Here is a 25566-nt window from a genome sequence, read left to right as displayed (position 1 = left end):
AGTGTTTAGATCTATTCGTATTTTCTTTTGACCTTTCCATTTATACTGTACTCCTGAGAATTCAAAGAAATAGTCTTATGCTGTATAAATTATGTAAACAGAGTCTAAAGTGAATAAAAAAGAGTTCTTTTCATCCAAAAAGAAAAAAAACTAAAGCAACTAAAAACTCGATACAGAAATGTTTCAAATCGATTCTTCAAACTAGCAGACGACAGAAAAAACAATAGAATTCAGTTCAAATCCGCACCAAAAATTATTAAGAAAAACCAAATGCAAAAAAATCATTTATTTCTACCAACTAAAGAAGTTGTGAAGAGCTGCCCTGAAAAGAAAAACATGTGAAAATAAATATCAACTTGTAGCAGGGTAATAATTATTAAGTGATTGCCCAGTTAAGGAATGACTTCAATTTTTTAACAGGCTGAAAAATGAAAATATTTACATTTTCAAAGAAAAGGCAGAATATTTAACAATCAAGCGGCTTCAGTAGCCAACAACAGTTATAAATTAGCGTACTGCTTCCGGATTGCGAAATTAGAACGGTGTTCATTACTAATGGAATTCCGCCGTAGCTCAATCCTATAATCCACTCTGCTCACTTTGTTTACGGAAAAATGAACAAACAAAAAGGTAGTTGATTCCGAAAAAAATTGCAATTCGTTGACGTGTTTCTTCAGTCACGTTTGGTGATTTCATTTTCATCAAAAGTTCTTTGAGAGTTGACCGAATTCTACATCCAAATGGTTCAGGATCCAGTAGTAGTTTAGCGAGAGCTTTCCGATTCATCGCACCAACGGGACAACAAATTCCGCCACCCATAGCGATGGCCAAACCAAGGTGCATAGTTTTCCCGGACAGTGGCTGTTGTGGAATAGAATCGACCGATTCCTGTGGAATTTTTCTTTTTTCACCATCCGCACTCGTGCTAGTGTCCACGTTTGTCTTAGCTCCCACGGGATGGATTGCTTGATTGACTTCCCCATCAACTGTCACATTTTGAGAAGTAAGGAGGTTAGTTATTGGCGGTGGATCTAGGACACACGGAGTGGTGGGATGTGAAACATTCAACTGAAGAGGTGTAATGACTCTCTTGCCAAATTCCTGCAGTTTAGGTAAGACACCCATCGAGTTTGACGTTTTCACGGCATCTTCGCCAGCCCTTTGATTGTCACCCCCGTCTTGGGTTGCAACCTAATACAATTTTAATAGAGCATTACACAACCGGTAGTTCTGGAATCCATTAAAGTTGCTTTAATGATCTTAGTTACAAAGAGTTAATTGATATTACAGTTTTACAGATATTCTTTGAGTATAAATTAAAAATTAATTATTTACATGAGAAACATAGCCGGTTGATGTGACTGGTCGAACGTTTTCCATTTGGGCGGTTGAATTCAACTGTTGAGACGGAGCTGGTTGAAGCCTTGGCAATTGACCTTGTACAGATTTAGTAGGAGCTTGAGTTCCACCAAGAGCTTCGTATGGTTTTACTGTCAAGGCCACAACTCCTGCACCGCTTGAATCTACTGTCACTAATTTCCGGGTAGGGAAAGAAACATAAGGAAATATTAAATGATAAGTAAACATTGAGATCACGTTAAAGTTATTTTGTACCTTTATTATGATCTGACGCTTTGAGAGCGACGCAAAAAAGGCAATCAGATTTACAGCAATTTCTCCAATGAGAAATTATCTTCTTCGAATTTGAGCAATGAGGTACTTGGCACGACTCACCATTCTGGCATGATCTCACGTGGTTCAAAATGTTCTTCATTTTCAGGCAGTGTGGAGTGGGGCACTGTTAGGTTGATAAAAAAGAGGAAAAACAATTTAAACTGAGAATTTCTGTAAAGATAATAAAGAGTGAGTGAACGCACCGATTCGTTTGCCTGGTTAACTCCTTGCAGGCATTTATGAGCATGAATAACTAGTGCGACGTTCTCCTGTATCCGTTTCAAATTCTCTGCATAGGTGATTGCTGTAGGACTGGATATTACAATTCCACTGTCAACCGATCCTGACGAAGTTGGTGCTTGAATAACGCTGTGAACAGCTCGAGGGAAATCGTCTGCGGGGGATTTATCCGGAAGTGGTTTTTTGCTCAAATCTTTTTTGGATAAGTCTGCAGATGAAGTTGTTGTTGTGTTGATGGGAATTTGATTTTTGTTCCGTGAGCCCAATGGCTCCAAATTAGGGTTCCCCAGTTTTTTCGGTGGGGGAAGCGCTTTCCTTGTGGATTTGAATAGATTATCCAGGAATAAATTGTTCTTAATCTTCTTCTTCACATTTGAGCAATAAGGTTTACTGCATTCGAGATCGGTGCAGTTGTGTGCATGACTGATAATAAGGCCGACAAGCTGCCGACAAACTAGACAACGGCTTTGTAACTTGGGACTTCCTTTAAATTCTCCAATGGATGTTTTAGCGTGACACGCAAGATTGTGTGCGACGACTTCTTTCATCGTACGGCAAAATGGTTCAAGGCAGTAGTCAATAATACAATAAAACGAATGGACAAACGAAAGGATGCGTCGATCAATTCTCGATATGCGATCTTCCGTGACATCTTTCAAATGGGACGATGAGTTGATTCGGTCCAACTCGAACCCAAATTTCTCCATCTTGTGATGATGCCCGTCTTTTTTATGGCAGAGAAAGCACAATTTGAAATCATCACATTCACCGCAGTAGAATCCAGTCTCTGCTGGCCGTTTGCAATTGTTGCAAGGGTAAACGAATTGGACAACGTTTCCATTATTGTTGTGAAGCTCTACCAACATATCCGCGGCTATGGCATTAAAGTTGAAAATCTGCAACTGTTTGTACGGATTCCCGACATTTTGAACGACAACATTCTGTACGTTACACTTGTTTGTTGGATTTCTCTGAATAACTTGCTGTGGTGTCAAAGTTGAAGTGACATGTTGTGCTGCTGGATGTTGTTGGTTTGCAACAACTGGAACATTTTGTTGCTTCGTTGAAGATAGACAAGGTTGATGCATTTCCTGTTTAACAATTTTTGGATTGGCTTTCTCCAATTCAGCTTTGTTTTTGGCAATTTCTTGATCCTTGATTTGAGCGGCTTGAACGGCGGCAAGATTAGCAGAACATTTTTCTTTTTCAAGGATTAATTTATCGAATTCAATTTTAAGCTCTTCGAACTGCGTCTTGTAATCGCGAAATCGATGTAGTTCATTTATATGTTTGGCCATAGTTTCAGTCAACTTCGTTTTTAATTGCTGCGATTCTTCTTTTGCTGAACGGACTTCTTCCTGCAAAGTGATTTTCAGTGCCACGGATTCAGCATTGACCCTCATTACCTGAAGGATACTTTTCTCTCGGGCCTCCTTGATTTCATCCATTTCCGTCTGTACCTGTTCCAATCGCTTCTCAAGTAATTCTTTATCACGTTGGAGTTTCTCTATCAAGTCTGGTGTTGATCTATTTGATAGTTGCCGCAATACTTTTGCTAATTGAGATCTGCTTTGTGCCAGCTGTTCATGTGCAGCTTTCAGCTGCTTAACATCGGAAGAGTGCTGCTTTAACTCCAATTCATATTTTTCTTCCGTTCTTTTAGCCCGTTCAGTTTGATTCAACGTTTCTTTACGTGCTTTGGCTTCAGATTCTTTGGCCTGTTTAATTTGCTTGGTCATGAATTCTAAATCGGCTTCGAGTCGTGCTATTCGATTTGAAACATCGGTATTTCGCTCTGCTTCTTTGTCCAGCTCAGCAGCTCTGTCTTCCAAAACCTGATTGGAAAATGTCTATATCATAAAGAAGAAAATCAAATGTAGTAAAATAAAATATTTTCAGCTTTAGTCTCTTCATGCTTACGTACTTGCTCGGCTTGATTTTCGTTTTCTTCTGGATAATCCTTTTCTTTTTTAATTGCAAGACTATCGGTATTATTTCTACTCAGAAAAGAAAGAAACACTAGCCCCAATAATGGTTTAAATACAACAATGTTAAGTACCTGGACACGTCGCAGGAAGGATCTTCTTCAAACCGATCTGAACTCTCATTTCGAGCCTTCTTGCCAACACGCGAGGATTCTTGATCGTCCTCTGCCCGCCGCTTATTAGGACGGATTATAGCTTTGCCTCTTGCGTCATTCGAATCCTGTTCTTCTTCTTTTATCTTTTTATCGCCCTTGCGCAACAATGAAATCAGAAATGCAAGAACGTTGATACAAGCTTTAAAATAAAAATGATAAATTTTAGCAATTTTGAATCTATACTTTAAATGAACATATTACATTGATTAGTCTGGTTAAACGAAGTACTAAACCATTTCATCAGTTCCGTTGATTCTACATTCGACGTTTGCGCTGATGAAGTTAATTCTTGTTGGGTAGTGCACTCGTGGTATGTTTCAAACAACTGGCTAACTTTCAGTTGGCTAGCTTGAGCCTCTTGAATCCTATCATTGGATCTAGAAAGAAAATTCAGTTAAAAACTTTGACAAGAGAGAAAAGTTTCTTATACTCACTGGGCTAAAAGCTGATTAATATTATTAATGTTACACTGTAGATCTTTTCCTCGTGGAACATGAAACCCTTCTGATATTTTGAGAGACTCCAACTGAGCAACTGTGTCATTATTGGCTGAATTCCATTGACTTATTTCTAGATGAAGCCATTGCATCCAAGTGAGAATTACTTGATGAACAGACTGAATTTGACGACATTTCACCAAAGTATGGTCACAGGCAGCATTTGTTTCGTTAATCTGAAGCTTTAGCTTTAAAGAATGAGCATTGTAGAGATCATTATAATTCTGTATTATATGGCTTTCTTCATAGCAGGCCAGTGATGCTGGAACATTACACTGAGAACACCACAGTTGTTCTTTTCTGCACAACAAAAAGTCTGTAAATTTTTATGGATATATAAAAAGACAAAAATATTTTGAAATTAAGAAACTTACACTTCATTCTCTCTTTCTGACAACATACACAGAGGACAGCTTAATTCGGGCTGACTATCTTTGCTACCATCAGTTGCTGCTGATGACTGAAATTGAAAAGTTGCTGATTTATTAGACGTTTAATGAGTAGTAAGAGAAAATAAATGCTACCTGTTTACAAGGAGGACAAAAGAAGTGGCACTCATTGAAACATGCTGATAATGCATATTTTGTATCATTCTTATAAACAATTACTTTGCATATATCACAAACGAATTCATCATCGTTTTCGGATGAAGATACATTTAACGAGTACTTATTTTCCGTCATTTTGATCTGGAAAAATAACGATACGCCGACGTTAATAACTAGATTTTAAAACGTTATCAACCCCACATCAACAGTACTGCTGGTTTGTAATAACTAGTATTTTTTTACCTGTCTTATTACGAAGTTACCATTCGACATAAACGAAATCCTGAAGCACGTGGTCTACTTTTAACAGACTACACGAGACACGACGACTAGCATGCCCAGAGGGTTAATAAGCCAATAACAGAAAACCTTGGGATGCCCCACTGCCGTCTTTTCGTCTTGAAATCTCAAAAATAAACCGGATTTTTCCAAGAAGTCTGTGAGACCCTTTTTTTCAATAAACGTGTGTCAAAAATATATATTTTAAAGTTAACGGTTGCTAAGCGCATTCGAAATTCAGTTTTCGTTCAACAACGGTCGATATTTTTAAGCGTAGGCCAACAAATAATAGGGATCACCTGGTGGGGATAAAACCGCTTGAGTTGAACGAAAAAGGTGAAAAAACAATAGCAAATGTCTACTCAAAACTTTCGCCTTTCTAGGAGGGGTCCTATTTTTCATTGTCGATCCTAAAATCAGTAATAAAGTATATTTGTAGAACTAAATAAATTTTTTACCAATCCTGCAACTGATATTGTTTTTTAAAACAAAAAAAAAAATGCATTTTAAGGTAAAACTCAAGGAAAAAAAACTGTATTTTGAGAATTTAATGAACAAAGATTGTAAGCGTCAAACACTGATAAATTTTACCAAAGCGCATTGGATAAACATTAATTGAGATATGCTGAGTTAAGAACATGAAAAGAAATTGAAATCCTTAGTTAGATAACTCCACAATCAACGATAGTGACCACATCCTTGGTAACTTGGATTTTCCTAATCCTCTCCAATACGTTAAAGCCGACAACAACGTGACCAAAGGTTGTCTTCAGCATATTCGTTTCATCCCACTGGGGATCACCCAATAGTATTTGAAAGTCAGGCGAAACTATTTTTCCCTATTTTTAAAAATAATCAAAAGAATCGGATAAGTTTGAAATTTAAGTTATGAAATGTGTGTGGTATCCAACCCAAAGGTTATCCTCTTGGACAGTAAATAAAATCGAACCAAGTTTGGCCGGCACAGATGAGACGTCAGCAATGAACAGATAATTTTCAAGATCGAAAATTTGACCTCCTCTCAAACTAGGGATACTTTTCAACGTCGGTAGTTGATTGTGGACAACTTGGTGCTAAATGTTTAAAAGATATTTTGGTTACAAAATAAGAGATGCATCGGATTGAGACATACCGGAAATACTTTCGACCCTAAGTATCCAGGGCCTCCGAGTGTACCAGTACAGAACTCACGAAACTTGGAAGCCATGATCGGGGCCATATCATCATATAACTCGAAAATTACTCGTTCACTTGCCTCCTCGTCATTAATTCGAAACTGGAAATAGCACTTTCTCGGGCAAATATTAGGCATCTTCCATCTAAAATGTTTAAAACAAATTTTTAATTCGCTATAATCACATATCTAGTGGACACTAAATAACAAGAACACAATGAATTCATACTTTTCGTTGGTTTCTTGTCCAGTTCTCTTTTCGATTTCAATCAATGTGGGTGGTTGCTCACGAAATTTTTTGCTAGTGGATGCGCCTTGTGGTTGGTTTTGAGCCATTCGCTTGTGCGTGCCTGAGCAAGAAGCTAAAATCCATGGTATACAAATCCATTTTAATCAAATGGCATTGATTAGAAAACGTATAAAATAAATGCATACGAAGTGGTTCATTATTTTCAGATGGATTTCGGATTTCGTCAAGTTTCCCATTAATTTCTTCCTTTTCCAGATCGCCATTGCACTGTTTGTTCAAACCGTCATTCTTATTGCTGCTGCTAGCATTCGATGCAGAAGTGTTTTCCGTATTTTTGAGTTCTTCACTCAACAGCGTTAATAGAAATGCGAGAACTTTGACACAGACTGAACAATTTTAACGCGATTAATCGAATGTTCTAATCTGCTTTATTTTTATATTAAACCATATAAATACTTACGCTTTAAATAGCTATTCCTTGAAGAGGCTTCCAAGTTTAAATTGTTCAACATTTTAAGCCAGTCAACAATATTAGAAGGTGACACATCACTTGAAAAATGCGCTAGGTATTCCGCATCTTGTTGAGCACTGCTCAGTGAATTTAGGACATCAAGAATTTTTGATCCTGTGGCTTTAACATCTTCAGTTCTGGAGCTGAACCTGCAAACAAAAATAACAACACATTAAAATAACATACATATTAAAACTGAAACAAGATATAGTTTTTACTTGACTTTAAGTTCATCAATTGTTTTTAAGGTTTTCACCATATCTTCTTCCATAAGAATGGAAAATTCTTCAGATGACTTAAGAGATTCTACTTGTGCTATTAAAATATTGTTGGTAGCATTCCTGTGACTAAATTCTGACTGAAGCCAATCAGCACAACTCAGGACAAATTGGTTAACTGACTGGACTTGATGACAGTCTTTCAAAACTTTATCACAGGTTAAATGTTGTTCATTAATTCTAGATTTCAGCTGCAGACAACGTTCACTGTATGCTTCAAGGTAGTTTTGAGTTTTATGCTTGCTTTGCTGGCAAGCGACAGATGCAGAAGAATTACATTCAGTACACCACAGCTGTTCCACCCTTGAAGTTTAAACAATATAAATGTAATATATTAAGTAAAATTTGAGTTATTTTCAAAAATTCTTACTCTCTTTCACCAGCTTTTGTCTGGGTTTCAACTACCTTTAAAAGGCGCAAGGCAACATGGTTGGTAACCAATTCTTCACATTTTCTCTTTGACAAAGTTGAAGCTGACCTGCAAACAGGACAAAGAACTTTCTTTCTGCCAGATGATTCACTTAGATCCTAATAATGTTCAGATTAAAATACCAAAACCCGTGAAGACACAATTAATGAGTATAGAAGAAAAGCATCACCTTGAGGCAAGGAAGGCAAAAAAAGTGGTAGCACTTTTCCAAATATTTTGGTACGCGTTCTGTCTCATCAAAGTTCATGAAACATATTTGGCACGATACGAATTCTTCATCATCACAACTCATGTTCATACTAGCATTTGAATTGCTTTTTCCTGACATTATTTATTAAAATTGGACATCCAGTTAATCACAAATTCCCAACCGATCCCAACCCAAACTTCCTGATCCAAAATGTTAAGTAATATAACATTAACTGAGTAAAATGCTCAAATCTCAACTCTCAAGTACCCTAGGTGGACGGAAGTGCAGACGACGTCACGACGTGTTTCGTCAATCAGCGATAGCGATACTCTCTGGATTTTTCATCCGATTAATCGAAAAAAATGTTAAATTCAAAACGATTGAAAATCTTAAAATGTGAAATTAATTTAAATTTCTAGTTATTTCATATAATAAGGGTGTATTATTCAAGTTTGCTGTAAAAAATGTGTCATTATTCATAACTCATACTCATAACACGTGGTTCTTCCATTTTGAAAGTTTGGCAATGCTTGTTCTGTCCTCCAGTCAGTGTTCATTAGCTGCTTGCTCGATATTCGCGCTGAAATCATCTTTGGGTCTTTATCTGTCGGTCTTTATCTGTGCCTGTGGTGTTTAATCTACAGTTAAATCATTATCTGTGCTTCGACTCTCCTTATGATAAAAGTTTAGTTTTACTGGGATAGTTTTGGGTTTAGTCATTGTTTTTTTTTACTTACCTTACCTTTCCCATCTTTCTGGCTGTCCTTAAACAAAAGATTTTAGTTCTCAGTTCGAATTGAAGAAAGAATTCGTCGGCAAAAAAAAATTGGTAAGTTCTCTGCCGAAGCCGAATTAATCATATCTGGTGATTGTTAGTATTTACTGCAATTTTGTTAATTTATCTACCCAACTTAAATCTGTATGCTGGCACATAGATGAAACATGTTTTCAATCGTAAATTAAGCTTACAATGGTTACTAGTTAATTTAACCTTGAGTAATCTGATTAATGAATTTTTTTTGTCCTTTCCGATGCAGTCATGACGTTGAGCGATGAAGATGTGTCGGATTCGGATGATGACATGATTTCGTGCCACATTTGTTTACTGAGATTTAACACGACGGATCGAAAGCCAAAATATCTTGACTGTAATATGTCCTACAATTCATTACTCAACTTTAAAGCTAATTGTTCTGTTTCTGTTTAGGCCACCATTACTTCTGTTTCAATTGCATTAAAGTAAATATCTTAAATCGAAGGGTTTTTATCATGTCTTCATTTTGTATGATATTAGGGATTTTCCAAGACCAATAATGTACATTGCCCCACTTGCCGAAGTTCGACGAATATGTCGGGTCGTCAGATAGAAGATTTGGCCACAAACAACATCGTCATTCGTTTGGTGACAATAGCAACCGACCGCGCCCGTGAGCTTGCCGAACGAGGAAAGAAAGAACAAATGTATTCTGGCACCCCAAAGTATGTAGCTTTGAACTTCTATTTTCTTAAAGTTGTATATTTGTTAATTATTGATCCTTACTTTTTGTTATATTTACACAGTAAAATGCACATTTCATTGCAGAGTCCCACCAATAAAAACAAAGAAATGTGGTGCACTCAATGTTCTGTTTTCAGCACGCCCGCTTGTCGACTAAAACGACATGTCTTGCGTGATTCCATTGAAGTATTAAAAGAAAATATGGAAGTAGTGGAAGGAAGAGTTCGTGAGTGTTGTTCTATGTGGGATAAAGCTATCGAAGATCGCCAACGAGTTCATCAGTACTACGACGATATTTTGAATTCCATGCGAATTGTTCAGGTTCAGCAATATTCATGTTATATGCTACCTGGAAGCCCTGTAAACTTTGTTGTCCATAGAATGACGTCATGAACCGAATTGAAGTGAATGACAGCAACATTGCATTAATGGAGAGCAGAAAACAAGTCGCTCGTGATCTATGCCGCGCTGCTAGTATTCAGAACACTGAAGATGATATCGCACGTGCCATGGCAAAAACTAAAAATGCTATCGAACAGTAAAAGCTTTATTAACTTGTTTTCTTTCTGTTCATGACATATTCTTGTTGTACAGGCTTAATGGTTGGAACGGAGACGGGAATCGTTGCCAGTTTGTATCCCGCCAGCTCTTGCAGAATCTTATGACCATCGAAGAAAATTGTATTGACGTATCATTTACCAACGGGGATCCGACCAAGCGTTCACTGCTTTCGATCGAGTTGCTGAAGCATTTGCAGCTTTCGTTCAACGGATTAAACCAACCCGAACCTGTAGTAAAAGGTACAACTATTTCTGGTTTAACTCCTCAATAATTCAAAACGCATTCCTAAAAATAATTTTGTATCAGCCTGTGTTTCAGTTTTGTCTTTCGTGATATTAAAAGTAGCAGAGGATCAGTCTAAACAGACCAACGGGCAATTTAATCGAAACCAAGTAAATACTAACGGTGGTGGTCTAGTCAACGGAGCCGCAAATGAGCAAGCGAATCGTTATTCCAATGGAGAAGTAAAAGCACAAGCCATAGAGTGCAATAAGCAGATTCAAATCAATCGTATTGAAAAAAATATTCCGATAAAACCCGCGGGTAAATTTGCTTTTAAAGATTGTGTATCGTAAAACGTTTCTATGGTTTTCAATTCTCAGCAGGTGGTCCAGTAAAACAACCCCCGATTCAAGCTAGTAATCAAAGTAGCAATGGCCATGCGAGTCCTAATAATAGTGCAGCTGCCAGAGTGCCTGCCAAGCAGCATGCTGAACCATCCTCCTTCCGCGATTCGCTTTTAAAAGCACCAGTCGTCAAAACAACGTAAAACCGAAATTTAATCGCCTCTACTTCCGTTTCTTGACCTAGTACGCCTATTTTTGTTTTCTTTCTTTCAAAAAAAATAAGGAACGAATGGCAAACTGTAACCAAGTCGTCTGGTAAAGAAGTTAAAAGTGTAGTTAATGGTGGCGGCGGTGGGGAAAGCAGCGGTAAAAATAAGTGTTACTTTCGTATGAGCATCAATGGAGTTATGTCAGAAAGGATTATTATTCAACTCGAAAAAGCCAAAGCCCCGATCATGTGTGCCAAGTTTATAGAAATGTGTACTATAAAGGATGGCTATAAAGGATCAAAAATCTATAAGGTAATGTCAAAGTCCATGAACAATGTAAAAATGCATCTTTATTTATTAAAATTGGATATCCGTTTTCTAGACAGTTAAAGGCGAATCAGTGTTTTGCAGTTCCGGTTGGTTTCATACTTACGCTTTGGAACAGAGATGCGATGTATTTACTGCAGATAGGTCAGATGTCTCCGAACAGCGAGGATCTTTGCGTTTCCAGATAAAAAAATCCGAAAATGGAATTGCTCAAGTATCCACCGAGTTCAACGTCATTCTAGCTAATCGGCCCCGTCATCATAGGTCAACTTCAGTCTTTGCTCAGGTAAATATTCTTCACGGAAGGTATACTGCAAAAGGTAATTGAGATTTTAATTTCTTATTTGTGTATTGTAGATAATTGAAGGCTTGTCTGTTTTTGACCAAATAAGTGGAATGGACATGAAGCAAAACCGTGTTTTATTCGCTGAATGTGGAGTATGTTAGTTATCTATTTCTTTTTCCTGGATATTTTCAAAAGGTTTGGAATTTGAATGCGTGAAAGCCTTTAAGGTACTCGCACTTTCAAAAATTCATTTTTTTTCGTACATTTTGTGTTAACTCAGTTGATGTTATGTTCCACTGGAATGTAACTCGGGTCTAAATTTTTTCTCTTCACGTTTTTGATTCGTTGCTTCTCCGGAAGTGTTAATAAAGAAATTTCTGACATTATCAGAGTAGTTTATTATCTTTGAAATTCACTTTTCAGCTGAACGTCGTTTTCGTCACGTCAATTAAAATTTCTCTAGTCAATGTGAGACATTTTTAGGTTCTAGGCAGTACCTAACAGCAACAGAGATGCTGTCGGTGACCATAAACGGGATCCTGAATTATGGTTGGGTACATATTTGTCTGATTTGCATGTTCTTGGAAAAAGCCGATGTCTAATACTTGTTTTTATGTTTTTTTAATAACTTCTCATCGAACATTTTTCTTAGTGGAATGTTTGTCCTTGGTGACCTCAGCATGCTGTCGAGGGATTTCTAATTCTTCCTTGGTTTCGGTGACGGGAGTAAAAACATAAGAATTGTAAAAAGGCGGTTGCCTTTAAGCTTCTTCTTTTGTTATTCTCTGGAAAATCAGGTATTATTTCCTAGATGACCCTTAGGAATATTAATTCATGTTTCTGATCGAGTTCTTAGTTGAAAAATCCTTGAGACTTCAGTGAGTATGCTTTGATTAAAATTCAAGGTGCTATCCATTTTTAACCTTCTTTCTCTGTTTTCCTAATATCAGCTTTACCACTTCCTCGATAAAGTTGTGATATCGGAAATGGTAATGTAAGGCAACTTTTCTCAGTTTTAAACAGTAGCGTTTTTTATTTACTTGTTTAGGCAAATTCTGAAAGGATGCATTTTTAATGTAACGTTATGAAAATGAATTTCACAATGTTTTTCTTGTTTTCTGTTCTCTTTTTCAGCTTACTTCAATTCGCCGTAACAATTTGACCATCTTATCTTATTACAAGCTATTTAATTGCACATTCCTTTATAAAAATAGATTCATCTAAAAATAGTCTAGTAAATCAAAATTGTGGTTCGAAAAAAAAAGCTGCCGAGTGTACGACGCTTACCTGTCCGTCATCACGTTGCCAAAAACGTCTTTGTATCGTTTCGGAAGGCGTCGACCAGGTTACGGCCATCGCTGTTCCTATATGTGTCCTGCTTCTGTTGGTTGCTGCCGTCTTCGTCACAATAAAATGCGTTCGATCGCGACAGAGGTAATAACATTGATGACGTAGTTTTCATTTCGTCTCAATTTTTACTTGTCATTAATTTTTAAACCTTTTAGGAATAACCGAGATAGTCTTAAATCAGAAAATCTCTCGGTACCGAATAAGTATTCTTTTAGTCGTCGAGGTGTTCCAGGACCACCAAAAACAATGCCCATCTTTCCAATCAATGGCAACGTAGAACAAAACGAGTACGACTATTGCGAAATAGATAACCTTCGAGGCGAAGACAATCCAATGAAAGTTACGGCTAGGTTAGTCTATTTTATTTAACTGACTAATTTTTGTTTGAAATTATACTAACAAAAATGATGCCATTCTCAGAGGTGAAGTCTCGACAGACGGTGATTACTTGACTCCAAACCCACCTTTGGGCAAACCTAATTTTCCACCTCCTCATGTTCCCGAATCCCCACCTAAACAACTTTACGCGAAATAACTCTTGCAACACTTAATAGTTGAATTATGTATTGATAACATTTTCTAATATTGCTGAAATGCAATTGTCTTTGTCAAACGTTACTGTTTAGCCAACTTTTGAAATTTCACTAATATTTTAATCTTGTCGATATTGCTTGCTTAATTTTGTTTCTTAAATTAATTTATCGACACCGGAAAACCGGTTTCCTTCACCACATGTTCGGGGTCGCTGTGGATATCAGATAATAATAAAATTTCACGCTATAATGTTTGATTATTGCTTCGAGGTATTTTTAAAAATCTACCTAGAAACAGGCATATGCGCATATTCCGAATGAACTTCGTGTTATAATCAAAGATTTGTCGTGTTAAAGATGTTTGGTGCTCATCTGCTGGGATCCATACAACTCTGCGGTAAAAGAATTCTTTTCCTTAAATTTTTTTCATTGTTCAGCTCTTATACTGTGTAATCCAGAATGCCATAGGTTCGGCTCCGATAAACCGAAATGCTGTTCGAAACATGGATATTGTGGTGAAACAGATGGACTTAGCAATACAGCTTGTAATTCGCAATATGGTCGCCGTCATCCATCTAAAGGTAAAGCAATAGTTTATCGTACCTATCGATCCTAATTTATATTGACTTTTGTGATTCCGTATTGAACGGAATCAATTTTGAACGGATGAGACTTTTGTGAGTATAGAACGTTTTGATTAAAGTTTAAGGTGCTATCGATATTACCTTCTTTCTCTTTTTTCTCTGACATCAGCTTAGAAAAGTCACCACTTCCTTGATAAAAGTAGCAATACCGGAAACGGTTATACACAGAACAACTTTTTCTTAGTTTTCAACTTACGGCCGTTTTTTTATTTACTTGTTTAGGAAAATTCTGAAAGGTTCATTTTTTTTAGCGAGTTATGATGATGAATTTCACCATATTTTTCCTGTTTTCTGTTTTCTTTGGCAGCTTCCTTCAATTTGCCGGTAACAAGTTGACATCCCTGTCTTATTAAAAACGATTTAATTGCATTTATTTAAAAAAAATAGACTGTCAATTTCAAACCTGTGGTCCCAAAAATAAAATTGGTAATTGTGCGACGCTTAACTGTTCGTTGAGTTGCCTAAAACGTACCTGTACCCAAGAAATTAAAAAAGGACACGATACCGCCACGTTGACTGTGGCTATCACTGTTCCAATAATTGTCTTGCTTCTGTTGGTTGTAACCGTCTTCGTAACTAAAAAATGGATTCGGTCATCACAGAGGTAGATAACTTAACAGTGATGTATTTTACATTTCAGAACCTAATTTTTTTTTCACTAATTTTTAAACCTTTTAGACGTGACAGAGGTAGTCTTAAATCAGAGAATCCCTCTGTAAATAATCAATATATTTTCGGTCGCCGACAATCCCCACATGTTCCAGGACCACCGAAAACAATGCCTCCATTTCCTCCATTTCAAACGGACGATGACAACGTATACGAAGACATGTACATGTACGAATATTGCGACACAGGGAACCTTCGAGGCAAAGACAATCCAATGAAAGTTACTCCTGAGTAAGTCCATTTTACTTGTCTAACTATAATTTTTGTTTGAAATTATACTAACGAATAATCTGCCATTCGCAGAGGTGAAGTCTCGACAGGCGGTGATTACGAGACTCCAAACCCACCTTTGGGCAAACCTAACTTTCCACCTCCTCATGTTCCCGATTCTCCCACCTAAACAACTTCACGCGAAATAACTCTTGCAACTAAAAATAGTTGAATTATGTGTTGATAACATTTTCGAATGTTGAAATGCAATTGTCATTGTCAAACGTTATAGTTGTCAATTCAAAAAGTGGATCTAGTGTTAAGCAACATAAAAATTTCTCAAATGTTTAAATATGTTTGTTAATGCTTGCTTTTGTTTCTTTAAGTTATCGAGACCGGAAAACCGGTTTCCTTCACCACATGTCCGGGTCTGCTTTCGATTACAGATAATAATATAACTTCACGCTACAAATGTTAATGCTTGGATTACTGCTTGAGACATTTCTTTGTTTTTTTTTAAATTCTACTTTGAACCAGTCGGACATATTCTCAATGAAGTAACATGTTATTATCGGAGAGGTTTGTCGTGTTGACGATTTTCGGTGCTCATCTGCTGGGATCCATTCCACTCTGCGGTAAAAATAATTTTTCTTAAATTGGTTTAATTGTTTATCTTTCATCCTTTGTAATCCAGAATGCCAAAAGTGTGGCTCAGGTGAACCGAAATGCCCCAACAACTTATGCTGTTCGAAATATGGATATTGTGGTGAAACAGGCGAACATTGTATTTCAGGTTGTCAGCCGCAATACGGCCACTGCCATCCATCTAGCGGTAAAGCAATAGTTTCTAAATAGTCGTTAAATTCTAATTTATTTCATTTTTGGTGATTCTGTAGTGAACGCATCGACTGAAGCTTCTAGTAGAGGTAAAGTATTTCACTTATAAATTAGGTTTACCCGCCTATTAGTACAAATGACTATCGTCTGATCTATATATAGATACAGATCAAGACTGCGGTCCCAAAGTTAAGAGAAGTTGCCCGAACCAATTGTGCTGTTCAACTTTAGGATATTGCGGTGACGAAGAAGGTCATTGTATTACATTTTGTAATTCGAATTACGGTCACTGTCATCCATTTAGAGGTACAGCAATAATGTATCTTTCATTTCTAAATTTTGGTACATGCGCGATCCTAATTTTCCTGTTTGGTGATTCTGTAGTGAACGCATCCATTGGATTTCCTAGTAAAGGTTATACTACATTTCACGTTATACATTTGTTTACCCCACTACTCGTACAAATGACGGATATTTTTATCGATACAGGTAATCTCTGTGGTGTGGAAAATGACAACAGGTACTGCCCGGACAAATTGTGTTGTTCAAAACACGGGTTTTGCGGAAGCGACATAGAAAACAACATAAACTTACATTGCGACGATGGCTGTCAACGTTATTTTGGCCACTGTAATGAAATCGCTAATTGCAGCCTGCCGTCGCCCAATTACAGCATCTTTCCGCAGATACCCATTAAACAGCGTACGCTGTCGAGTGGGGAAAAAAATTTCTGGTATTTATTTTGCAAACCGGGATCGATCCTGAAGACAATCTCTCAACCTCAACCGATTACCTGTAATCAGGACGACGGCACTTGGCCGGATAATCTTCTTCCTGAGTGTGGTATGAAAGTGCAAGAAAAGTTTCAGTTTGATCTTGTCATCTCATGTTTTGTTTTTAGATGAAAACGTCGTTTACAAATCTATGGAAACTTTAAGTGAAATTGTCGATGGGAACCTTCTCACTTGTCGTCTTTTCCCAAAGGAAGTTGTTCAAAAAATTCCAATCGAAAGTACCCACAGTAAGATACAAGACATCCGCATTACAACGCACAAAAGTATATAACATAAAATATTCCATTTTTTATTTCATTCTAATTGTGTACTTAATTACTGCAGCTAGTTTATATGTGTTTAACGTGTCAGTAGTGGATATTGATAAAACTTGGAATAATGAAACGACTCACTGGGAGAAAACGTTCAACGATACTATTGAGTATGGCAAAGCGGTCATCTTCTTGTCTAATCTGACGATCAATTTGATCACTGGTTCCAAAAGATTCATCCGGCTCAAACCGCTAGTTGATTTGAGCATATGCGAAATAGAAGTCTCCTCTTTCCCTTCCGGTACTCAACTGAAATTCATCACTTGAAATAGCTCATCTTTTTTAAAATCATTTTTTAAAAAACAGGACAGGACGAAGGTTACATCAAATGGATTGCCATCGCCACGAGCTCAGTCATTTTCTTCCTTTTAGTGATCCTGATTCTTGTCGTTGTATGCTTCAAATATCATTTTAAGTATATTATTTCTTAAATTTCTTCTGTTTCATCCAAATAACTCGATGGTTGTTCTCCAGGAATAAAAACTCGGCATTAGATAACGAACATCACTCTAATTCAAAAAATGAGTATTCGCTTACTGATCACCAAAGAGCTCCCCGTCCGCCAGGTTTAGGATTCAGCAATCCAGGACACTCTTCTTTCAATGGCAGTGAAGATCATGCAGATTACTATGAAGAGATCAATTACCCCTTTGTCTTCCCTCTACCACAATTGAATAGTAACAGCGCTAGTGATTTGCTGTAAGTATTTTTCTGTGCTAATTAATGTTCATCTGATTTTTGGCAATAACCGTTCGTTGTTTGCACAGGGGTCAAGGCGTTTACGATGAAGCAGTCAGTTTGGGCAAAGTTCTGAACAAACCACGGTTTGCTCCTCCTTCTGTTCCTCAGTTTCCGACTAATTATTAAAAGAAAACTTGATGTTTTATTTGATTAAACGTATAGTTAATGTCTCATTCAGGAAATTGGTACAAACCAGTGTAATCTCTTGGTTTTAATCAAATTACAAGGTTAACGAACAAGAACACAATTAATCCTGAAAATAGTTTTGCGGTATTTGTTCGTGGTTCAAACGGAAGTGGTTAAAACATTTAGGAAAGCTTTACTGAAACGACGACGAGTCTACGCCATACCATTTTTGTGTGTTTTACTTTAGTGACCGCCTTCAAAGTCCCATACCAAAATGCGCCGGATCAATTGTTTATTCATTTTCTTTATCGCTGCAATTTTTTCAACATCGCAAACATCCGAAACACATGGAACAACAATCGTGAATCAGCAGATCAAATTGCTAAAAGCAAGAACGGTTCGTCTCCGTAATTTGGTGAGTTGGTAAAAACTCAAAATTAATGATGCAATTTAACTAATAGTTGTGTTTTCTTAGAAAGATCGGATGAGTCAAAGCACTTTTTTTCGTATCTGGGAAGGTAAATCTGTTGATGCTCGTTCAGAATTGAAATTTGTTGTAAAAATTTGAATTTAATTCCAACAAGGAACTTGTCCGTTGGAATTTGACAGCCAATTCGAATGCAAAATCGTCACGGAACTTCATGGTTGCATTTGCTGGAGTTCAAAGAAGGTTTGACTTAATTAACACATTTCGTTATTACTCTGATTCAATGTAGGATTGACTTTAATCAGGAGAAAGTGAACTGGTTTACAGCTGATGCCTTTTGCGATTATCACGGCATGCATTTGATATCTTTTCCATTTGGAAACCCTGCTGAAGATCAAACAGTTAAAACACTTATGACTGGTAAGATAGAAATTGCAGGCCAAGATCTAATCTCGTTACAAATTTTTTTCTTGATCAATCAGCTGGCATTTGGACGTCAGCAAATGACTTTATTACTCGGCGGGTCTGGATTTTCCGTAATGGATCCATTTTGAGCCGAGAAAAAGCCTCTAAGCGATCGCTTCAAATTAATGGACTTGATGAATTGACTTTAAGTGGATTGCCTCCCCTTAACGAAAACACGACCTCTAGTTGGACACAACCCACAACTTGCATCAGCTCCAGTTTAAACAATAACACACTCACATTCTATCCGGAATCCTGCTTGGAAAAGAAACAATTCATTTGTCAACAATTCATAAATATTTCATAATAATTTCTTATTTTCTAAACTTTAACACATGTAGCGATGATGCACACGGAAGTTTAGTGGTTTCTGCAACAAACAAATAAACCACCGAATTTGAACGCGGTTAATTTTGGTGCTTGAAATTCCTGTAGATAATATTTATCCGATAGGTTGCGGTCAATCTCAAAGTGACAAAGGATTTCCTATTTTTATTTAAAAAGCATGCCTAAAGTGGAGTAAGTAACTATAATTTATCACTCCGCTGTGTCTAGGGTTTTACCGCTGCCATGAAAATCGTAGTGAACTTTGCGCCGGTTTTTGTATTTTTTATTCAGTTAACGGTCGTTAACTTGATCGCTGCACAGAATACATTAAATCCGTTATTGGATATGGACGATCCACTTGAAGTGAAAAAAGACGTCATCTTTCAGGATCGATTAGTTGAGCGATTAAGTTCCCTGGTTCAGTCTACAGAACAAAATATCTTAACGGTAAACAACATTTTCTTTGTAACGAAAGGAACATTTATTTATTTAAATTTTATTCGACAGATGCTCTCAGAGATGCAAAATCCACCATTTGTCCAACTGCTAAAAGGTAAGCCTTATAAAGAACTGTGGAGTACTTTGAATTAACATATTTGTTTTTAGGAATCTGTCCCAAAATGCTAATGCAAGAACCTGCCAATGAGGGATTGAAGTTCCGTTGTCATGCGTCTGGAATAAACGAATGCCTTTGTTTCAGCCATAAAAAGGTAAGTGGTTTCTGTGTAGCCTAATACGGCGCATTAGAAGTTGACATGTGATAGTGACCAAAGTTTTGCTTTTTAAATGACAAAGGCGACTTGGTACAAAGCCGAAGCATTTTGCCGTCAATTTCGGATGACTCTGGCAGATGTACCGACGGACAAAGTAGAATGGATTAAACACAAAGTCAACAATCCATCGGCCGTCGATGGAAAAGGCGAATGGTACTGGACTAGCGCGACGGATCGTTTCGTCCGCGGTCAGATGATTTGGATGAATACTGGCCAGCTATATCAAAATCCTAATAGCAGCAGCGACGCAAGTGAATTCGAGTCTTGCCTGAAATTCTCCAGTAAAGGAGATTTTTTATCAGAATCCTGTTTCGAGGAGAACCATTTTCTTTGTCAAAAGTTTCTTGATTTTTTCCCGCTTAATAGCCGCAATTTATCAAAGACTTGACTTGAACACTGATCACCTGTGTTTTATAAAACAGCAATTATTACACGACCATGCGTTTGTAATTTGAACGAGTTCTAATACAATTTGCATCGGATCTTGTTTCGTTCGGGAAAAACAAAACAAAGGCTAATTTTTAAAATCTCGACAGGAAATTACATTGTGGTTAACCTCACTTCCTGTAATCAAGAATAAGTGTGGAATGGTTCCATTTGTTTGTTTTTTCAAGTCACTTTAGAAAATCCCGTCGCTCAAGAATGATTACAACCAACGACTGTTTCTACTTTTTGAGTTTCTCGTTCATCGTTTTCTTGATGGCCAGTTTGTGCGTGATAGTACCAATTACACCTGTTAGTGCTGAATCCACGAGCTTTTTACAAGAAATTGAAAGTCTCGAGGATGAATATTTTGCACTGATTGAAACGGTAAATCATTTAATCTGTAATTAGTCGTTTTTTAAATTAATTTTCTTTTTGTGTTAATATTAGATTTCAAAGGAGGATCACATTAACGATATCCTGATTCATGGTATGAATGGTTAACTTCTTTTTAGTTATTCACACTCACCTTTCTTTAATTGATCTTTTAATTCGCGTAACAAGGAACTTGCCCAAAACATTTCACGGCCAAAAAATTTCGTTGTTTGAAAGTAAACGGCGAATGCTACTGCATCGTCTCTGAAGATGTATTATAAAACACATATAGAGCAGTCTCATTTAAATGAAATTCAATCACTTGTTGGGTTACATCACTAATTATTTCACAGAGAAACTGGTGGAGTGCTCTCCATTATTGCCGGCAGTACGGCATGGAATTGCTGTCGCTTGAGACGAAAGAAGAAGAAAACAATTTAGCCAAACAACTCAAAGCAGAGAAAAAAAATGGTGATCACGGAAATGTTCTTTACAAAGTATAATTGAATGAAATCTAATTTTCAAAATTTAGTTCAAAAACAATTATACTTGACATCCGGTAATCGTCTTTACGGCAATCGATCAACTTGGATGTGGGCTGGTACAGGCGATATTCTCACGAGAGAAATGAATTGGCAAGAGGGAGAACCATCACGTGTACATGGAAGTACACAAGAAGAATGTCTAATTTGGGTTTTAACGTTTAATGAAACCCTCCTTATTCATGAATGGAATGACTTGAGTTGTACCGATCATCGTTACTCGTTTATCTGTGAATCTAAATCTCTACGACATAGTGCTGATATTTTGAAAACAAATAATTAGATCATTAGATTAAAAGCATTTTACCGTTTACTATTAAATCACATGACTACTCTTGTGTTATAAACGACAAATACGTCTAGATTAGTAGTGAACTACTTATGGTTGAAATGAACATGTTCACCCCATTTCCACTAAGCTTGCGCATGAGATAAAACCTGAACGAGGAAACTCGATTTTAAATTTCAAACTCTTGGCGCGAATCCAGTCTAAACTTGGTTAGTTAATCATAGATGTCGCTGATCAAGTCGACGCCATCTGGTGGACGTTTGGCTCAACACGAGTAGTAAACCCGTGCTGCCGAAAGCGTTGTCACGAATGTTAAGTGTTGCGTTTTGTTGGATTCTCACGTTTTGACGGCGACTTTAATTGGATTCACTTATTACACTATTTGTGTTGAGTGTTTCAGTGTTGCTTGTGACAGTTGGTGAAGAAGAAGAGAACGACCATGTTCTTTATTACCGCAGTTCAGTGCCTGTAATGCAAAATATTATTAAGGCACACAGCTGGGCAAATCTCGTGCGTACCTTACACTAAATAAAAGAAAGGTGTTGAGGCCGTCTACGAATCATAAGAAAAATTTGCAAAAAAAACAAAAAATATTAATACAGTTTGGATAGTTGCCAAACACTGATTAACAATCCTGTGCCAGTGTAGCAGCTGACTGTTGAGTCCACTCATCACTGTCCAGGAAAACATTGTAAATTCGCTATTGTGCTTGAGATTCAAGTATACTGTTGGCAACTTCTTATTTAATCAAAATGGCTGATGATAAAATGAAAGGTGATCAGGATTTTAAGAACCACAGTAATAATTCAACTACTTCTCCTCTTCAAGCAAAGCCAGCATCGGGGTTGGTGAGTAACCCTTCCAACCCGGAATTTTCAATTCTTACAGCATTTTAGGATAAAAAGTAATCTTAATTCAATATTGTATTTAGAAGCCAAACTATGCCCTCAAGTTTACCCTAGCTGGCCACACAAAAGCTGTGTCAGCTGTGAAATTCAGCCCAAATGGAGAATGGCTTGCAAGTTCATGTAAATATTTTGATGGTGTATGTTCAGGAGAATTATATTTCTAATAATGTTATAATTTTTTTATCATGAATAGCTGCTGATAAACTGGTGAAGATTTGGGGTGCCTATGATGGCAAATTTGAGAAATCAATCACAGGTCATAAACTTGGTATCTCAGATGTAGCTTGGTCTTCTGATAGCCGCCTGCTTGTGTCTGCCAGTGATGATAAAACCCTCAAGATCTGGGAACTGAGCTCAGTAAGTCTTTAACCATTTATTTGTGATGTTAGCTCATCTCTAATTCATGTATGTTCTTATAGGGGAAATGTTTGAAGACATTAAAAGGACACAGCAATTATGTTTTCTGTTGCAATTTCAATCCCCAATCCAACTTGATTGTCTCAGGCTCAGTAAGTTTTCAACCACTCGCCTTCTTTAAAATAGGCTATTGACCTTTTTGAATTGTTTGCAGTTTGACGAGAGTGTGCGCATCTGGGACGTCAAAACCGGAAAATGTTTGAAAACCCTTCCTGCCCATTCAGATCCCGTATCAGCGGTTCATTTTAACCGGGACGGATCTCTTATCGTTTCGTCAAGCTACGATGGCCTTTGGTATAATCGTGTTCATTTTACTAAATAAATTCGACCTCTTAATTTTATCGATTGGTGGTGTTGATCACTTGTTTACAGCCGCATCTGGGACACGGCTTCCGGCCAGTGCCTAAAAACGCTGATCGATGATGACAATCCTCCCGTCTCGTTTGTCAAATTTTCACCCAACGGAAAATACATCCTGGCTGCAACTCTCGACAACACACTGAAGTTGTGGGACTATTCCAAGGTGTCATCATGAATTCAACTCTAAAGATTTTTGCAGATTTTACCATTCTTTTTTCTTTGGCTCGTTTCAGGGCAAATGCTTGAAAACCTACACCGGCCACAAAAACGAGAAATATTGCATCTTTGCCAATTTTTCGGTTACTGGAGGAAAAGTACTGCTTTAACAATCCACGTTTCATTCTTTTACTTGAACATGTTTTTCTTTCTGCAGTGGATCGTTTCCGGCTCTGAAGACAACATGGTTTATATTTGGAACTTGCAAACGAAGGAAATTGTTCAGAAACTTCAAGGACACACCGGTAAGGCTTCCTACCGGGGGACCTGCTCCTTCTTTCACATTTAATTTGTCTAGACGTCACACGCGAACTTATATCCCTTCATGTTTCATTCTAGATGTCGTGCTGTGTACTGCATGCCATCCGACCGATAATATCATCGCATCTGCTGCATTGGAGAACGATAAGACTATCAAGCTCTGGCGTTCCGACACGTAGACCGCGCATTTAGCTTTGTCGCAATGAACCAACAACAAAAAATAATGGGAAAAAAGACGATGAAAAGCAGTTTTGAGGTGTGTACTTTATAGGAGAATTTTGAGGAAAAAAAAATGCAATTTCTTGGTATAAAAAAGTTTCCTGGCATTCTTGACTTCTCATGGCCTCCTCGTCGACAATACAAACATCTTTTTTTTTAATCGTTATAATTTCTTTAAGCAAGTAGATTCGAGTTTAATTGGGGTGATAGAGGCGCTGTGAAATGCGTTCCATATTGACGGCGTGCACTGTGTGCCAGGGAATGACGCCCTTTTTAACCTATTGTTTATTCAATAAAGAAACATGAGGATTAGTTTGAAGTTTTGAAATTAAATATCGACTTACTTGTAAAGTTTGAAAAACGTCAAGAACGGAAATCGGTTGAAGTGCGGTAACTTGTTCGGTAGTGCACGCTAGGTAGAATGCGGAATCCCGCTCTGCTTTCTGAGATGTTTGGGGTATGGCAGGAACGTGAGGTGGTTCCGCAGCTTGCGAAATTTCGGTCAGATAACTGATTTAAAATGAGAACACTTAGAAACATTGTTGTTGAAAAAGAATAGGACTGTACAATAAATATTTACCTGTTACTGGTACTGTCTTGGATGGACCATGAATTGTGTAGCCACGGATTAATTGTAGGTTGGCCAACCGAATAGATGACTTTGTTCTCTCGAAGGCGGTACCCTTTCCGGTTTGTTATGATAGCAATTATCAGTTCTTTAAGAAATTGCTTGGTAGCTGCCAGTATCAGTTTGATGGCTTTGTCTTCACAACCATGATCCAAACCAGCATCCCAAGCTGCTACTAGCATTCGACCGTGAACGAGTCCAGCGTCAGGTAAAATTAGATCCTGGCTGCAGTAACGAAGCTGTGGTTTCTCTACAGTGCAAGGAGCAGAAAATGGTAACAGAGAAACTGGATTCACTGGTTGGAATCGATTCTAGATAAGAAAAGAATTATGTTAATCAAGGTCTCCAATGAAAATTCCAATAATTAAGACATATTACATCAAAGTTGACAGTGAGAGGCTTGTTCTTTGGGTAAACTTGTCTTGTCACAGTGATCGGTTTGATTTCAACAGAATTACGTTTCTGTAGAGGAATGGTATGTGGTCTGATTTTGTTCACTTCAGTGACAACAATTGGCTTTTGCTTCACACCATGATAGACATAGGTTGAAGGCTGGCACAAGCTTTGACATTTTGTAACAATGGCCAAAAGAAACTCATTGTGAAGATGAACTTGGTCTACTTTCAGGTACAATCTGGCTTGGCGATCAAACTCTTCTTTGCTTGTCTAAATAGAGAGAATGTCAGTTATGACTGAATGGATAGTATAAAAGAAACATTTCTTACCCTCATACAAAACCACGATTTCAGGTGGGCAAAATAACTAAATAAAACATGATATTAGAGATATACCACCACAAATATCAAATCTGATTTATTTACTTCTTAGAAGAATCTCCCAAAACATCCACCAACCGTTTCCTGGCTTCGTTAACATCAAGTGCATTCATTGTTGTTGTGTTCTGACTTTTGAACTGCTTCGCTCACTTTTTTAGATTTAACTCGCCATTGGATTTCGTCTACACCTGTCTTGCCTCGACTATCGAAAACCACCAAAAGATGGTGCTCATTCCAGGAATTGATTTTCATAAAATAATTTTTTCCTTGAATTTGTCATTGATAAA

The 25566-nt window shown here is 37.3% G+C and overlaps 6 protein-coding genes across 13 annotated transcripts; 3 read left to right on the top strand and 3 right to left on the bottom strand.

Annotated features, from left to right (window-relative positions):
- Positions 1 to 271: 271 nt before the first annotated feature.
- On the bottom strand, positions 272 to 5444 carry LOC124197417. Of its 2 annotated transcripts, none has more exons than XM_046592865.1 (11): positions 5343 to 5444; positions 5076 to 5240; positions 4926 to 5011; positions 4489 to 4851; positions 4256 to 4431; positions 3974 to 4193; positions 3839 to 3914; positions 1878 to 3764; positions 1615 to 1798; positions 1336 to 1532; positions 272 to 1191 (listed from the first exon to the last, which is right to left on the bottom strand). In XM_046592865.1, the coding sequence occupies exons 1-11, from the start codon at positions 5370 to 5372 to the stop codon at positions 580 to 582; spliced, it is 3996 nt and encodes a 1331-aa protein (XP_046448821.1). In that variant the 5' UTR covers positions 5373 to 5444; the 3' UTR covers positions 272 to 579. The 2 variants fall into 2 exon arrangements, with proteins under 2 accessions (XP_046448821.1, XP_046448822.1); XM_046592866.1 differs by having other exon boundaries at positions 3839 to 3911.
- A 452-nt stretch (positions 5445 to 5896) lies between these two features.
- LOC124197657 lies at positions 5897 to 8530 on the bottom strand. Its single transcript, XM_046593193.1, has 9 exons — positions 8191 to 8530; positions 7962 to 8119; positions 7532 to 7894; positions 7263 to 7462; positions 6988 to 7188; positions 6782 to 6914; positions 6511 to 6697; positions 6290 to 6451; positions 5897 to 6217 (listed from the first exon to the last, which is right to left on the bottom strand). The coding sequence occupies exons 1-9, from the start codon at positions 8347 to 8349 to the stop codon at positions 6041 to 6043; spliced, it is 1740 nt and encodes a 579-aa protein (XP_046449149.1). The 5' UTR covers positions 8350 to 8530; the 3' UTR covers positions 5897 to 6040.
- A 243-nt stretch (positions 8531 to 8773) lies between these two features.
- Positions 8774 to 12044, top strand: LOC124196682. Of its 3 annotated transcripts, none has more exons than XM_046591842.1 (12): positions 8774 to 9040; positions 9249 to 9359; positions 9419 to 9450; positions 9506 to 9690; positions 9772 to 10030; positions 10090 to 10247; positions 10304 to 10509; positions 10577 to 10813; positions 10873 to 11035; positions 11120 to 11357; positions 11428 to 11658; positions 11730 to 12044. In XM_046591842.1, the coding sequence occupies exons 2-12, from the start codon at positions 9251 to 9253 to the stop codon at positions 11817 to 11819; spliced, it is 1908 nt and encodes a 635-aa protein (XP_046447798.1). In that variant the 5' UTR covers positions 8774 to 9040; positions 9249 to 9250; the 3' UTR covers positions 11820 to 12044. The 3 variants fall into 3 exon arrangements, with proteins under 3 accessions (XP_046447798.1, XP_046447796.1, XP_046447797.1); XM_046591840.1 differs by lacking the exon at positions 8774 to 9040 and adding an exon at positions 9130 to 9165; XM_046591841.1 differs by lacking the exon at positions 8774 to 9040 and adding an exon at positions 9132 to 9165 and having other exon boundaries at positions 10876 to 11035.
- An 828-nt stretch (positions 12045 to 12872) lies between these two features.
- LOC124196684 lies at positions 12873 to 20347 on the top strand. 5 transcript variants are annotated; one of them, XM_046591850.1, is made up of 26 exons: positions 12873 to 13092; positions 13164 to 13358; positions 13429 to 13938; positions 14000 to 14122; positions 14408 to 14509; positions 14573 to 14789; positions 14864 to 15085; positions 15158 to 15699; positions 15759 to 15896; positions 15961 to 15990; positions 16064 to 16207; positions 16286 to 16315; positions 16391 to 16744; positions 16803 to 16958; positions 17020 to 17247; positions 17313 to 17421; positions 17481 to 17705; positions 17774 to 18288; positions 18353 to 18391; positions 18458 to 18543; positions 18606 to 18720; positions 18783 to 19284; positions 19384 to 19539; positions 19600 to 19645; positions 19699 to 19802; positions 19888 to 20347. In XM_046591850.1, the coding sequence occupies exons 8-18, from the start codon at positions 15627 to 15629 to the stop codon at positions 17871 to 17873; spliced, it is 1587 nt and encodes a 528-aa protein (XP_046447806.1). In that variant the 5' UTR covers positions 12873 to 13092; positions 13164 to 13358; positions 13429 to 13938; positions 14000 to 14122; positions 14408 to 14509; positions 14573 to 14789; positions 14864 to 15085; positions 15158 to 15626; the 3' UTR covers positions 17874 to 18288; positions 18353 to 18391; positions 18458 to 18543; positions 18606 to 18720; positions 18783 to 19284; positions 19384 to 19539; positions 19600 to 19645; positions 19699 to 19802; positions 19888 to 20347. The 5 variants fall into 5 exon arrangements, with proteins under 5 accessions (XP_046447806.1, XP_046447804.1, XP_046447803.1 ...); XM_046591848.1 differs by having other exon boundaries at positions 18349 to 18391; XM_046591847.1 differs by having other exon boundaries at positions 18349 to 18391; positions 18783 to 19539.
- A 1419-nt stretch (positions 20348 to 21766) lies between these two features.
- Positions 21767 to 24035, top strand: LOC124196688 (WD repeat-containing protein 5). The gene is made up of 9 exons (XM_046591855.1): positions 21767 to 22342; positions 22426 to 22522; positions 22596 to 22759; positions 22822 to 22911; positions 22974 to 23113; positions 23192 to 23342; positions 23413 to 23493; positions 23553 to 23640; positions 23735 to 24035. The coding sequence occupies exons 1-9, from the start codon at positions 22247 to 22249 to the stop codon at positions 23833 to 23835; spliced, it is 1008 nt and encodes a 335-aa protein (XP_046447811.1). The 5' UTR covers positions 21767 to 22246; the 3' UTR covers positions 23836 to 24035.
- On the bottom strand, positions 23903 to 25484 carry LOC124196689 (transcriptional adapter 1-like). The gene is made up of 6 exons (XM_046591857.1): positions 25325 to 25484; positions 25229 to 25265; positions 24882 to 25169; positions 24456 to 24814; positions 24220 to 24385; positions 23903 to 24153 (listed from the first exon to the last, which is right to left on the bottom strand). The coding sequence occupies exons 1-6, from the start codon at positions 25390 to 25392 to the stop codon at positions 24070 to 24072; spliced, it is 1002 nt and encodes a 333-aa protein (XP_046447813.1). The 5' UTR covers positions 25393 to 25484; the 3' UTR covers positions 23903 to 24069.
- Positions 25485 to 25566: the final 82 nt, after the last annotated feature.

This window comes from Daphnia pulex, chromosome 7 (genome assembly GCF_021134715.1).
Source record: "Daphnia pulex isolate KAP4 chromosome 7, ASM2113471v1".
NCBI classification, from domain to species: Eukaryota; Metazoa; Arthropoda; class Branchiopoda; order Diplostraca; family Daphniidae; genus Daphnia; species Daphnia pulex.
Note: the sequence above shows the minus strand (reverse complement) of the source record. Positions and strands in the feature narration are given on the sequence as shown.

Excerpts from the sequence above, each read along its gene's own strand:
- LOC124197657 (XM_046593193.1), bottom strand. The coding sequence starts at position 8,349 with ATGTCAGGAAAAAGCAATTCAAATGCTAGTATGAACATGAGTTGTGAT. Across the intron at positions 7,895-7,961 it reads ACAAAAGCTGGTGAAAGAGA|GGTGGAACAGCTGTGGTGTA; the intron begins GTAAGAATTTTT and ends TTAAACTTCAAG. Across the intron at positions 7,463-7,531 it reads ATTGATGAACTTAAAGTCAA|GTTCAGCTCCAGAACTGAAG; the intron begins GTAAAAACTATA and ends TTTTGTTTGCAG.
- LOC124197417 (XM_046592865.1), bottom strand. The coding sequence starts at position 5,372 with ATGTCGAATGGTAACTTCGTAATAAGACAG. Across the intron at positions 5,012-5,075 it reads TTTGTCCTCCTTGTAAACAG|TCATCAGCAGCAACTGATGG; the intron begins GTAGCATTTATT and ends TTTCAATTTCAG. Across the intron at positions 4,852-4,925 it reads TCAGAAAGAGAGAATGAAGT|AAAAGAACAACTGTGGTGTT; the intron begins GTAAGTTTCTTA and ends TTTGTTGTGCAG.
- LOC124196682 (XM_046591840.1), top strand. Across the intron at positions 10,031-10,089 it reads ATTCCATGCGAATTGTTCAG|AATGACGTCATGAACCGAAT; the intron begins GTTCAGCAATAT and ends TGTTGTCCATAG. Across the intron at positions 11,358-11,427 it reads AAGGATCAAAAATCTATAAG|ACAGTTAAAGGCGAATCAGT; the intron begins GTAATGTCAAAG and ends TCCGTTTTCTAG.
- LOC124196689 (XM_046591857.1), bottom strand. The coding sequence starts at position 25,392 with ATGAATGCACTTGATGTTAACGAAGCCAGGAAACGGTTGGTGGATGTT. Across the intron at positions 24,386-24,455 it reads CAAGACAGTACCAGTAACAG|TTATCTGACCGAAATTTCGC; the intron begins GTAAATATTTAT and ends ATTTTAAATCAG. Across the intron at positions 24,154-24,219 it reads ACGTTTTTCAAACTTTACAA|GTTAAAAAGGGCGTCATTCC; the intron begins GTAAGTCGATAT and ends AATAAACAATAG.
- LOC124196684 (XM_046591849.1), top strand. The coding sequence starts at position 15,627 with ATGTTATTATCGGAGAGGTTTGTCGTGTTGACGATTTTCGGTGCTCAT. Across the intron at positions 15,700-15,758 it reads GGGATCCATTCCACTCTGCG|AATGCCAAAAGTGTGGCTCA; the intron begins GTAAAAATAATT and ends TTTGTAATCCAG. Across the intron at positions 16,208-16,285 it reads TCACTGTCATCCATTTAGAG|TGAACGCATCCATTGGATTT; the intron begins GTACAGCAATAA and ends GTGATTCTGTAG.
- LOC124196688 (XM_046591855.1), top strand. The coding sequence starts at position 22,247 with ATGGCTGATGATAAAATGAAAGGTGATCAGGATTTTAAGAACCACAGT. Across the intron at positions 22,523-22,595 it reads AGAATGGCTTGCAAGTTCAT|CTGCTGATAAACTGGTGAAG; the intron begins GTAAATATTTTG and ends TATCATGAATAG. Across the intron at positions 23,641-23,734 it reads GAAACTTCAAGGACACACCG|ATGTCGTGCTGTGTACTGCA; the intron begins GTAAGGCTTCCT and ends GTTTCATTCTAG.